Below are 14,421 nucleotides of genomic sequence, written 5' to 3'. Positions count from 1 at the left end.
CACGTGTGGTCTTGCCAAAATATGAGAAAAAGGACCTATTATCCTTCCTATTTTACTTCTCCATATGTGCCATCCCAAAATCTCATTAATGTTTTGCTGCCAGACCACATTTAAACAAATATCTAATCTGCTTTTTACCAGAACTCATAGAGATTTAAGGTTTTCCACATTTTTGTTTTTTATATAAAAACAAAAGTAGGACTGGATTTTCTATTTTCTTTCTCTCCTAACTCAACTCCCCCCCACCAAAACTAAAAAATCCAACTACATACAAATACTTAATCTTTGACAAAAGATATTTTGTGCTCTTCCTACCAGTGTTGCTCTATATTCACAAATATTATTTATGGCCAACTTGTAGTTTTATATTACTTGTAATCTTTCTAACATCCTGTGAATATTTTTTTTCCACTAAAGGCAGAGCAAATTCCAAGGATGGTATGAGTTTGCTCTAAAAACAAACAGGAAAAGAGCTAGAATATATTCTCCCCCAAATGACCATCCCATGAAATCCAGAAAGGTAGCTTTCCTACCTTAGTACTATGTTTTAAGAGGACACCTACCAGTAGTGATGTATTCAGCAACTAGTTCTGACTCTACCACAGCAATTGATGGACTCTCAGGAGAATGTCTCTTTTCCTGGGTCATCTGAATAGGCACTGCCATTTGACTCAAGTCAATAGTGGGTTGTCTTGGTTTAGATTCCAATTTTTCCTTCACTGCATAAAAAAGTCAGGGGAAAAGTTAAATTTTATTACAAACAAGTACAAAACCAGAGTTGTCCACGGGAATAATGAACCAGACCTCTGGGATGCCACACTGGCAGCGACTACGGAGACAATGAATTGAAAACAGCAGACTGCTATGTATGGCTATCTAGAGCATAACTTGCATAACCATATCCAGGCAGCCTAACAAGGGCTCAGATGCCATCACACAAAAATCCCCTCCCCCACCTATCTCTAGGTCAAACAGCTGGTTCTTTCCCTTCTATATACTCCCCTCAGGGTATTTCCATTACCCTTCAAGGTAGTCCCTGGAGTTCTCCAACCTAAAAATAAGGGGTAAGTCAGCAGCACATAGCATGATTTGCTCTAGGGCACATCTACTCAGAAGAGTACAATCCACTGACTAATTTAATTTAATCTATTAAAAATTTAAGATATCTCCAAAGAATGTTACTAGGTCTTTAATGACAAAAGAATAAAAATTTTCATTGTTAGGAAAAAAAGAGCTGTTAAAGCAAAAACATCTCATAGAATGATCTGGAATCAAGAATGATTTCTGAGTATAGATTTACTATCTATCATCACTTTTTCTATAAAATCTATTCATTCAAATTTCTACCTCTATAAACATTAACAGAAATGGCTAAATTTGTCAAAGATAAGCATACAGTCTATAAGGCCAAAAATAACACCAATAGAAGAATTAACCTAAGATTTACATTAACTGCTAGTATTCTTCAGCTAGTAGATAGTCAAAGTTGGAATAAACAGTAACCAATTACTAAGTCCACTGAAAGATTTTTCCCTGCAAAGGACATAATGTGACAAAATAAAAACAATCATTTTAAACAAAGAAAGCAAAACAACTGTAAATGAATACAAAGTCACCCATAAGCAGAGAAGGACTTTTCAACTAGTGATCAACCAATGTGGTGCCTCATTCTGTCACTAACCAATAGGATAAACTCTCTTGAGCGCAACTTTCTTATCCATACAATAAAAAGGTTATATGAGGTCATTGCTCTGTCCCCTTAAATACTGATAATCTTTGACTTATATTATGAAAACTCAGTATCATTATCTAGTTTTGTCCTAGAGTTTATTAAAAATATTTAGTGACTAGAAATAATGATGGGATCTTGTTATAGCTTTGCATGGAAATACAAGTGGATAACCCATACAAAGAAATCTGAAAGTAAAACAAATTAGAATGTTAGTAAGAGCTATTAATAATGTTTTATGAGAGCAAAATTGTACTACCAATATCAAAGAGTATAGCAGGAGTCCTTCCATCTGCCCAAATGTAAGTGGAAACCATACTCATCTATCCTTGTGCTTAGAAGTGACAGACCTACTCCTTTCTGGTGGCAAGAGGACTGTACTATTTAAGCAGGAGATGGAGAAGACAATTCTTCCAACTTCTTCCCCTTTTCATTGACTAAAGTCCATCTGTGCTCCAGTATTCCTATGTACACCTTAAAGAACTAACAAGTAAACAGACTGTACCAATGATTAGACAAGTCCAGAGGGGGAAAATGTGCTCAAATAATAGCAAAAAATATATAACAGTGATAGTATTTTAGCACAACCCGTCTCCAGAAAAAACATGCTTCACTCAATTGAGCATGTGAATTCATACCTGTTGTCTGTTGGAGTTCTAAAAGAGCTTTGATTGTTGAAGTAGCTGATTGTGATTCACTGGATACATCCTGATATATTATGGTGGGGCTAGTCTCCATTGCAATCTCATGTTCTGACCAATCCTGACGCCGGGAAGCAATTACATGAACTACAGGCTGGGAATCTGTTTTATATTAGTTAAAAAAAAACAAACCCTATAAACAAAGTTTTTCTTTAAAATAAAACAATTTGTTGTTTTTTCTTTTTTGCTTTATTTTTGTATTTATTGTAAAGTTCATGCTTTATCTCCCCAAGAAGACTGTAAGCCCTCAAAGAATTCCTCAGAATTTCACTTCTGAATTCACTTATTTATTCATCCATTTATTTCATAAACTGGACACCTATGTGTAAGAATCTATATTTGGCACTGAGGACATAAAGGAGCTTACAGAATTATCAGAGGATGCTCAAGAAGCATACAGTCTGGTTGGGAAGACGAACATGTAAAAGACAAAATACAATTCAATGTGATTATTGCTATATAAACAGGTGTGCATTTGCATAGATGAATGTATGTTTGGGTATTAGTAAAACAAAATGTTGTAGGAGTCTTATTTCCCCCAATGCACCTGGAAATGTATTGTTATTACAGCTAAACATTCAGTCAACACTTATTAAATGGCTGAATTACTGAAAGGAAATCCTGTTCACTGATAACAAGAAAAGTTAGATGATCTAGAAGCAGCATGATGTAAGAGGACAAGCGCAACATTTAGAAGTCAGTCTTGGGGTAGAGCCCCAACTCGATCAATTATAAACAAGTTGATTCTTTGGGTCTTAGTCTCACTATTTTTAAATTAAGAACAATAAAATTACCTACTTCAGGATTTCTGAGGATGTGATAAAATGATATACGGTCACATGTCACTTAATAACAGGGGTATGTTATGAGAAATACGATGTTAGGCAATTCTGTCACTGTGTGAACATCATAGAACATACTTAGACAAACAGATGACAGAGCTTACTATACATGTAGGCTATATGGTATAATCAGTTGTTCCATCATTGTATATGCAAGCCACTAATAACCACAATGTGATGCAGAGCATGGCTATATGTAAACAAGCTTTATAACTATGAGGGACAACTGAAATGTTATTGTTGTCATTGTGGCCTGGAAGCTCTCAATGCTAAGACTTTTTGTTAGTTTCAAAATAATTAACACCCTAATTCAAAGGTTTATCATATTCATGGTATAAAGTTACACTATAAACACTAAATGTGCATCAACTCAAGTAACAAATTACTGAGTTTTCTAGCTATAAAATAAGCATGTTGGACAAGACTATTACTTCCTAAACTCCTCTATTCAAGACACTACACAGGAAGCTGAAGAGGCTATAAAGACATGATCTTACTATCAAATTTAGATTTTATAAAGGAGAGAAACATAAAGATAAATAGCTTTGTATCTTAAGGCAAATATCAAAGTTTTAGGGAAAATAGATAAATATATACAAAGAAACTACTTTGATTTGGAATAGTCAAATGAAAATATCATAGAAAAACAAAAAAGAATTCAAGTAGCCCCCAAACCAAGAATAAACATAACAAAAGTTCCACACTGTAAGAGCTTCATATTTTCGAAAGCCACAAAGTTGTCCAAAAATATTGGGGTAAAGGGAACAACTCCTCAAACAAAACAGTCTTCCTGAAGAAAACAAAATCAATATACAACAATAATTTAGAATTTTCAAATACCATTAACAAACTATTTCCCACCACAAAATACTGAGTGACTATATACCACATCAGGGATGTAAAATTTCCACTAAACTTCCAAGAAACAAACAATAAAAATAGTAACAACAAACCCAGATGATTCAAGGACACTCACTCTCCTGTAAGACCAAATGCTGGGTAAAGGACCTAACAGTTTTTCTTTACTCATTCTAAGTAGATACGCAGAATTAAAACTTAAAGATAACTGATTATATTAGAGTATCATTAGTTTTATATAACTTAAGCTCTCAAACTTAAGAAATTATCATGATGATACAAAGAATGACTTTGCAACCCAACTCTATGAGACACACTGAATATCCAGAAGGAGGCAGGGATTTGTAGAGATAAGGTAGAGACAGACAAAGGACAACAAATTTCCAAACAGGAGCAACAGAGACCATCATCCCAAATAATATCACCCTATAGGGACTTGGAGATTGCACCATCTCTTTCTGTCCATACTCAGAAAGAGTCAACCCTCACCAAGTATCACAGTAGCAACTTCAACAGCTATGACACAAAATTAAAGTGTGACTGTATGTGAAAATCATTGCTTGAATGATTCTCCACCTTAATTTTGGCTTGGAGCCTAATCTAAGAGTATCATCTGCTTATGCAGCATGCATACATCTAGACTTCTCTGCCTCTCTTGAGGACAGTGCATGCTGTCCCCCACCCCCATATATTTATTGCACATCTATATGTTGGGTAGTAGTATTACAACCAAAGGCAGACTGGGGCATCTCTATGGGAGAATATCTCCTGTGTCATTATTACAAAAGGTCTACATACATTTTCATATAATCTTAAGATTTCTTTGTTAGAGGGAATCTTGAAGTTCGCTTAATGCTATCATCAATCCTACACTAAAATATTCACAACAATATCTCCAGTCTGGGAACTCCAACACCAGGGAACTTATTATTTGCTGCACAGCTATGATAATTAGAAAGTTTTCTTATATTGAGTAAAAACAGGTCTTCCAGTGGTTTTTTTTCTCAGTGGTTCTAGTGTATGTCCTTGTATCAACAAAGACCAATTATTTTTTCTCTTCCACAACATAGTCCTCAAAATAACTGACAACAGCTCCCATGTTCCTGCCAGCTCACTTCCATTTTCTCTTCTCCATGACAAATCTCCTGTCTCTAACCATTCCTCATACAAAACGATTCCCACAGCCAGGCGTAGTGGTACATGCCTGTAATCCCAACAACTTGGGAGGCTGAAGCTGAGGAACCCAATTTCAAAGCCACTTAGGCCCTAAGCAAAGCAAGACTCTGTCTCAAAATAAAAAATAAAAAGAGGTTAGGGACTTCACTCAGTAAGTAGTAAAGCACCCCTGGATTCAATCCCCAGTACAAAAGAAAAAAAAAAAAAAAGATTCCCAGGTGCCTCACCTACATAAACCATGTCTTCTAAACTAGACTTAAGATGTCTATATTCCTCCAATGACGTACAAGATATCCTTCCTCTGAAGCACTATCATAAAGCTCAAGGCCTTCACAGTATTTGATTGCCTAGGCAGCATTGCCCAAAATATTTCAGAGTACATTATTTTCTCAAAATGTTCTGCAAAAGGAGGGTTTCATGTTCAAAAAATTTGAGTAACAGTTTATATTTTATATCCCATTCTTCATCCTTCACAACACAAATGAGCACATAAAGGTTCTGAAAGATTCTGCAAAAAGTATATTAGTAGTTAACCTAGATTTATTTCCTACCTTCATTCTGACCTACCAAGATCATGAATCTTTAGAAAAAAAATCATCCTAGAAACTCAGTTTTGATTTACTCAAAGCAATATTTTTACAATATCATTTTTGTATTTGCCTCATGCCCTGCTCCATTTTAATACTCTACCTTTGATTTTGTCTCCTTGTTCTCTTCCATTTGACTTAATATAATCTTCTATTTAACCCACTTTAAAAACCTTTTGGGAATAAGGCTGAATATAGATGAAAAAATATTTAATACTTTGAAAAAAATCTAGAACCCAATAAGGATGGCCCATTCCTAAATGAGAAAGGGAAAAACAGAAGAGCCAGTTGGGGAGAAAATAAAGAACAGGACTTATAGGAAGCATACAGTCCAATCTTCAGTAAGTGACCTAGCCAAGTAAGGCCTTGATCCATTAGACTTGGTCATCAAGCTATTTATCATTATCTCAGCAATAGTCCAAGAATTATACAACTTAAAAAGCCTATCCATTAGGTTAGGGGGAACTACAAAAAGGAAACATTTTGGATTCAGACAACAAAAATGAATTTATAAGGCTAAAGTTTAACCTTATGCCACAGTCAGTTATAGTTGCTCTTCCACTGTTTGTTCATTCTGAGAAACTTTTACTGGTTACCTACTCGGTGGTACCTAATTTCTTTGCCAAATACAAGATACACGGAGATGAAAATTATCCTCGCTTGCCCTTGAAAAGGTGGCAGACTAGTAGAAAAGAAAACAATTATAATAAACCCAACAAAAGGTACAGAGTGGTCACTGTTAAGATAGCTGGTAGAAAAAAGCAATAATGGCAGCATAAAAATGTAGAAAGAGTTACGAATCCTCCCAGGTGATCAAGGGAAGTCTCACAGTGGGGTAATAAAACTTTTATTCTAGCCTGTGAGGAGACAGTGTAGGAATAACACATAAGGCCTAAACGTCTCCTCTTTGGGGAGAAGTATAGGAAGCACAGGTGGAATTGAGGCTATTTCTTTGGCATAAGATATCTTTACACCAGGACTTGCTTATATAGGGAAGCCTCCCCTGCCACCCCCCAAAAATATCTGAAGTCAAGAAAAGGTTGAGTTTTCCTTGGACTAGAATGTCAACCATCAAATGTACCAAAAAAAAAAAAAAAAAAAAAAAAGACTTTAGTAAATCACCTAAGGATGTTAAAACTACTGGAAAGCAGTTGATGAGAAACATGATATTTAAGGTCTCAAAGCACCTTTCCACAAATAACTATTCATCTCAAAGGGAAATATATTACCTTCATAATGGTGAAAACTGTAAGACATCATCTAAATCAAGTGACATCATGTGTCTCCTGATAAAACTGAGGATACGATACCTATCTGTGAAATTTCTGCTCAATCTAATCATAACAAAATATAAGACAAAACTAAATAAAAATATTCTACATGATAACTGAAGTACACTATTCAGAAATGTCAAGGTCAAAAAATACAATGAAAGGCTAAAAGACTATTCCAGGCTAAAGGAGAATAAAGAACAAGGACAGTTAAATGTAGCTATATGCAACGCACAATCCTGAATTGGAATGTGGATGGTGTAAAAGCTATAAAGAACATTACTGGATAATTGGTAATATTTGAATATGGATTATTAAATATTAAAATTATAATATTACGACAACATAATATTTCTTGATTTTGATAACTGTACTTAGTTATAAGGAGAATAATCTGTAAGAAATATAGACCTACAAATATGTTAAGGGGCAAAAAGCTACCTATAATTTACTCCAAAATGGTTATGAAATTTTAAAATTATACACATGGAAGAGAAAAGCAGAGAGAAAATAAACAGGCTGTAGGTATAATTCAGTGTAGAGTGTGCACTTAGCATTCACAAGGTCTTGGGTTTGATACCCACTCCCCACCAAAAAAAAAGCGAATAGGGCAAAATGTAAACAAACAGTGTATCTAGATAAGAATACATACTGTATATAGTTCTTTTTACTATTCTTGCAACCTTTCTATAAGTATGAAATCTTATCAAAAGAAAAGGTGACCAGGCATGATGGAACATGCCTGTAATCGCAGCAGCTTCGAAAGCTGAACGAAGATTACAAGTTCAAGAGACCCAGCAACTTCAAGAGACCCCATTTCAAAAAAAAAAAGGGCAGTTGGGGGCTGGAGTTGTAGCTCAGTAGTAAATCCCTAATATTCAAACAAAACAACATCCAAATGTGGCTAAAAACATTGAAAGCAGCAATGTAGCGGGGAAATGGGTTATTAGATACTCCTCACATTCCCAGTAGGCATGGCCCTCCTTCTTGACTGATTAAAACCTTAATCCCTTTCTCTTTAAATGACAGCATATACATTCCCAGCCCTGGCCTTTGTGAGAATGCACTCAAGGAGTTATATAAGCAATGGGGGAGAGGGGCAAACAGAGTATAAAAACTGGCTTTATAGTCAACTCTAATAGAGACACTTACTCTAAATTGAGAAAACTTTCTGTTACAGAATACTTTTAATATTCAAGTGGGGCATGGTGGTGCATGCCTGTAACCCCAGCAGCTCAGGAGGCTGAGGCAGGAGGATCTAGAGTTCAAAGCTAACCTCAGCAAAAAAGCAAGGCACCAAGCAACTCCGTGAGACGGTCTCTAAATAAAATACAAAAAAGGGCTGGGGGGTGTGGCTCAGTGGTCTAGTGCCCCTGAGTTCAGTCCCTGGTATCTCCCACCAAAAGAAAGAATATGTAATGAAAGATATGGAACAAATAATAAATGAGGCAGAGATCTGACTAAGGGAATGGCATGTTGGGGAAGTACTAATTGTCCTTTAGCTCCCTTAGGAAAAGACTAGCAATTTCAAAGGATAACCTGTATAGTGACATTGACTATTCATGACCCCCTTTTAGCACCAACTCACAAGCTAACCATTTTACCTGCCCTCCATGAAAAATTTCTTATGGGGAAAAAAAAGATTAGTATTACTTAAGGAACTACCTGAAGACTTAAAAATAAAAGAGGAAAAAGCAGTTGACTGGTTAAACTAAGAACAGAATCTATAAATACCAAATTAATAGGCCCAAAAGAAATGACTAGAGAATAAACATCACTCCACAAATAGTATATACACTGATTTTATAATCAATATAGAATGATAAAGTGAATCAGAGCATCTTTGATAATATGCTGAAAGAAACCATACAGTTTCTAAAATGAGTACTATACTGTTTGTTAAAATCAACATTTTCATGACTGTTTCAAATGCTACCTCCTTCATGAAGATTTCTCATCCTGTCCTCATTGGAGTATGCACTTTCAGCCTTTGACATTTTTTTGTTGTTGCTGTTTATTAATAAAACTGTTACACTGGAGTTGTATGTGTATTTCCTTTTTTTTTTTTTTTTTAATTCAACCTCCTCTTCTAGATTTTAAGCTCCTAGAGGGCAAGAACTATATTTTACTCAACCTCTACAGGATCTATCACAATATTTAACACATAGTACACTTAAAAATAGTTATCAAATTGAAAAAAACAGAATGATCCACAATGTAAACCATATAAAACTAATGTGTGAATACTCCAATAAAGAGTTAAAATATTCAAGTGTTGCCAGGCATGGTGGCAAATGCTTATAATTCCAGCTACCCAGAAGGCTAAGAATGCAGGATTACAAGTTTGAGCCCAGCATGGGCAATACAGTGAGACCCCAACTCAAAATAATGATGATGGTGAAGAAAAAGTATTTGCACAATGTGAAGAATATATTTTAGAAAAGTGATGATGCTAAGAAAGCATGCTAGTAAATCTAATGGGGAGGCAGAAAGAAAAAATGGAGCAAGGAAAGAGCAATAAGGAAAATAAACAACTTTGTTTAGATGCATCAGAATGCATAGACACACAGGCTGAGAACTCTAATCCCCAAATCTGAAACTTTTTGAACACTGATAAGGCATCACTGGTGGAAAATTCCACACTTGATCTTAATGGTCCGAGTCAAAATGCAAGTACACTGCAAATGGGAGTTCATAACCCACTTGAATCAAATGTATGAAATATGATATGTCAAGAGCATTGTACTGTTTTGAGCAACCAACAAAAAAAATGCAGGTACATTAAAAATAATGTATAAAATTATCCTTAAACTAAGTACATAGATGCATATGAAACATAAATGAATTCCATACTTAAACATGGGTTCCATTCCCAGGATATCTCATTGTGTATATGCAAAATTCCAAAATCTGATGACTCCAAAACCTGAAACACTTCTGAGTTCCAAGCATTTAGGATAAGGGCTACTCAACCTGTACCACCTGACAAGAAGGGCAGTTAAGATAACTGAGTGATATGAGAACGAGATTTGTGCAAAGTTCAAAGTTATGGCTTGAGTTTATTCCAAGAGACTTCCTAGAAAAGTAAGATACTTAAAAGAGCATTGAGGACAAACAGCCTCTGTCTTATGGAGTCTAGCTTCAAAGTTTCTTCCTTAAAATTAAGACAACCATAGTATTACTATTACTATTACGTTTTGACTGTGAAAGGGAGCATTATTAATTATGCTAAAACAACACACATAAAAACTAGGACTTATCCCATGTAAACTGAAATTTAAAAGAACCCCACTTATAGCTCATCTCTGGATATCTTGATTCTTTCTCAAGGCTTATCAATAATCATTTCAAAAGGTATATTCAGTTTCTCATATACTTATTCCCCTCCTTACCCAAACCAAACAGCAGAATATAAAAATTACCATTTGGGAATCAAGAGTTTAATATTACCTACCTGGTAAAATTATCATCTGAAGTGTATCAATTATTTGATGAATATATGCCATGTAGGAAAGAATGGTAAACTTTACCAAAAGTAAAATTTCAGCCTACTGATTAAACATCAAACTAACAAACAAACAAAAAAAAAACTAAAATCAAAAGAACTGACATACTGAAGCATACAAATTTGGTTTGAAATCCCTGAAGCAATGTCTATTTTGGATCTAGGGTATTATGTCAGGTAGTACTTACATAAATCAGAAGTAAAATGGATCTTACCTTGGGAACTTTGAGAGGACTCTGTGGAAGAGGAACTACTATCCGTATAACTCTGTGGTTCTTCTTTTCCTTCCTGAATAGATGAATTACCAGCCTCTGCTACTCTGGATGCTTGCTGTAATGTTTCTGTTACCAGCTGTCTTGTTTGTTCACTAACAACTGTGGCTTGAAATGTTACTGGTTTGGGTTTAATAAGAACCTACAGGAAAAGCAAAAACAGATGAAATTTTAAGCATTATTTAAAATTCTAAACTTCTAGATTATGCACTAACATTTTTTCTGGTAAGGAAAACATCATTCTGTGTATGCTTCGGGCACAGCATTGACCATCAAAGACAAATTCATTTATGGACAAAATTACAGTTAAACCATGTACATCACTTTAAGTAGTACATGACAGACTGCAACAGTCATAATTTTGACAAGAGCTTTTGTGTCTGTTTTTTCTCATCTATAATTATTTCAGAAGTCATTTTACAACCAGTAGGCTTATAATAGAATAATGGCCACAAGATAAGGGCAGTAGAACAAAAGACACAAGGAGCCTAAATTCCCAATGGAATTTTTGAACCACAACATCAGTCTAGAACATCCTCTTGGTTTTTATTAATGTAATAAAAATGAAACCCTCACATGTTGAAGCCACTATTTTTAAAGTGTCTTTTCATCACGAACCAAATGAAATTCTTAACTAACATACCCTTACAAAGAAAATTTGCTTGAGACCTAAGTAATCTTTGAAGAAACCCCAGAGAAACACTGTTGAAACTACTATCAGAAGCAACATAGAAAGTACGATGGATCAACTCCTGGTAAAAGTTAAAATAAAAAATACTGAAACAAATGAAGTGGGAGAAAATTTTCAAACTGAACCTTTCTACTTCAAAATCTGGGCTCAAGGAGATGACTTCAATTCTGTCCATGGAATGAAAATGCCAACTTAAACACAGCCATTTTTATTTCTACCATCTACAAGATTATAAACCTTTCAGACTCTGTGAAGTCATTCATTTCTAAGAGTTCAAGAATGAAAACATGGTTTATATTATGATGGAGCAAATAAAACTTTTACTATTGAACTCAGTAGGCAATATGAATTTACCATAAAATTAGTTTTTTAGGTATGTAAACAATTTGGCTACAATCTGGGGGAATAGATCCTAAAGGCAAATTATAAGTTTATAAGTAAATTACTGTCTTTTATAAAAATGTTATATAGCATTTCTCAACCAAAGCTGATATTACTTTCTTTGTATTCTCAGAAAAGCAATTAAATTATCTACAAAATAGACACTAGCCTGGCAACATAAGATTAAATCCTGAGCCTCAAATTCGTAGGCAAATTTTCAGAAAAGTTCCTAGATCTTCAACTAGTAACTCTGTTATAAAGGGTTCAAGTAAAGCAAATTATATAATATGCAATGTACCATAAAAAAAGACTTTGAGGGGCTGTGGTTGTGGCTCAGTGGCAGAGCACTCAACTAGCATATGTGAGGCACTGGGTTTGATCCTCAGCACCACATAAAAATAAATAAATAAAATAAAGGCATTGTTTCCACCTACAACTAGAAACATATTTTTAAAAAAGTACTAAAGAAAAAAAAACAAAAAATAGATTTTGAGATCAGATTATTATACACTTCAGTCCAAACTTTTCATAATTTTTCTTTTTTTTAAGTTTATCAATCTTTTCCTTCTAATTTCTACCTGAAAATTTTAGGAATTTAAGAACAAAGATCACCATATCTTGTAGCATACCTGTGTTTTCCCTTGCTGCCCATAAACAATTTTTGTTGGGATAATTTTAGCTGCTGGTTGAACTGTGGAACCTATTCCTTTGGGCTGAGTTACAATCATTTTGGTGATGGGTCTTGTAGCAGTGATGATAGCTGGCTTTGCTCCTGTTGGCACTGTCTGAATTGTCTTTTCTCCCTAAGTTGAAATCAATAGTTATATGAGAGATTTATATGCATTTAAATAATAAAAACAGTCCTCTTAGGAAAAAGCACAGAAAGGTTTTTACCAAGATGATGGGAAAAGGATTATATAACAAAGTACAAAGTTCCTAAATTATCAAAAATCCCAGACCTAAATGAAATGATCTTAGAAGTCATCTGAACAACTTTACCAAAGAAAAAATTAAAATTATTTCCTAATGTGTAAATTTTTTAAAATTATTACATCTAAAAATCCTTAATATACTATGCCATTCATAAAACGCACATATTAAAATAGAGCCAGAAAATTCTGGAAGAATATATGCTAATATGTTAACATCCAAGAGTTAGGATCATAGGTCTCACCCCAACATTCTTCTTTACCTTTCAGTGTATCTGAAATGAATATTTATGAAATTAAAAAATTACTGTGCAATATATTATAACTAAATATACAAATACAAAATAAACTCCCTTAAATTCTATGTATATGAAATCACAAGGGGACACAACAGAATGTCTACATGAAAAAGTATAGGCAACAGATGAGAAGAGCAAGTTATATTTAAAAAAAAAAAAGGAAAAACTTAAGGCATTCCCTGTGTTTTATTATTAGTATGTTACTAATATCACTAGTTACACTAGATAAAGTCCAGTAACTTTTCATCATTTTTTGTATTTTCATCTGCCTTATTCTTAAGTATTATTTTCTGGTCACTTATGATTTCAACATTTTTACTTGAAGTTAGCTAAAATAACTTCAAATATAGTGATTTTACTAAATTATTAAAAAATTTACAATTAAGTTGGGCTTGGTGGCGTACGTAGTAGTCCCAGCTACTTAGGAGGTTAAGGTGGGAGGATTACTTGAACCCATGAGTTCAAGACCAGCCTAGGCAATATAGTAAGACTCTATTAAAAAAAAAAAAAAAGTTTTAAAATTAAGATCCATGAAATAAAAAGGAAATTAAAAAAAGACCTCACAATTTTTACCTTATTAGTTTTTCTTAATTTCTAGATGTGTGGCCTTCCAAACTTAGCAGCCAATAAAAATAAAGTGCTTTTTATCCATGTCAGTTGGATAAAAAGCAATCACTCTGTGGATTTGGAGCTAAATATATTTGCATTACAAAAAATGTTAAATTTAACTATCTGTGGTAATTATCTAAGGGAAACAAAGTGTCTGCCAATTGTGTGATTACTTATTTCAACACACACACATCCTTGACAGTAGCATTTCTGGAAAATGGCCAACATCCACTAGATTGCAAGTGGGCACGCCTATCTATTCAACAGCTTGATGGGTCCTATCCAAGTATAACAACGTGAACAAAAACAACTAGCAGACTTTTTTTAAGAAGCTTTCCTGATGTGTATTGTGGGCATGCATAGGTGAGCAAGTGCATGTTCCTAAGTGGTAAAAAAGCCGTTCTTATATGTTGATCTGCTTATTTTATTAGCATTGCCTATGTCCAACTGTTGCTCAGATATATCTAGTAGAGAGTATTCTCACAGGACTCTTCGATCTCTCCAACCACACAGGACCAATAGTATATGGCATCCCCGCTTATATATCAAGTACTATTGAACTATAAACCAC

At 34.3% G+C, this 14,421-nt stretch overlaps 1 protein-coding gene across 8 annotated transcripts in view; it reads right to left on the bottom strand.

Moving 5' to 3' along the window:
* Emsy (EMSY transcriptional repressor, BRCA2 interacting) overlaps window positions 1–14,421 on the bottom strand; it is an 82,193-nt gene that overhangs the window by 12,988 nt on the left and 54,784 nt on the right. For all 8 annotated transcript variants that reach the window (XM_071616507.1, XM_071616508.1, XM_071616509.1 and 5 more), the window contains 4 exons: window positions 12,643–12,816; window positions 10,885–11,083; window positions 2,368–2,532; window positions 564–719 (listed from right to left, as the gene is read on the bottom strand). In XM_071616507.1, coding sequence (XP_071472608.1) covers window positions 564–719; window positions 2,368–2,532; window positions 10,885–11,083; window positions 12,643–12,816 — 694 coding nt within the window. The remainder of the gene's footprint in view (window positions 1–563; window positions 720–2,367; window positions 2,533–10,884; window positions 11,084–12,642; window positions 12,817–14,421) is intronic.

The sequence above is a fragment of the Marmota flaviventris genome, chromosome 9 (assembly GCF_047511675.1).
Source record: "Marmota flaviventris isolate mMarFla1 chromosome 9, mMarFla1.hap1, whole genome shotgun sequence".
NCBI lineage: Eukaryota > Metazoa > Chordata > Mammalia > Rodentia > Sciuridae > Marmota > Marmota flaviventris.
The sequence above is the reverse complement of the archived record's forward strand: the minus strand, read 5'-3'. Positions and strand labels throughout refer to the sequence as shown.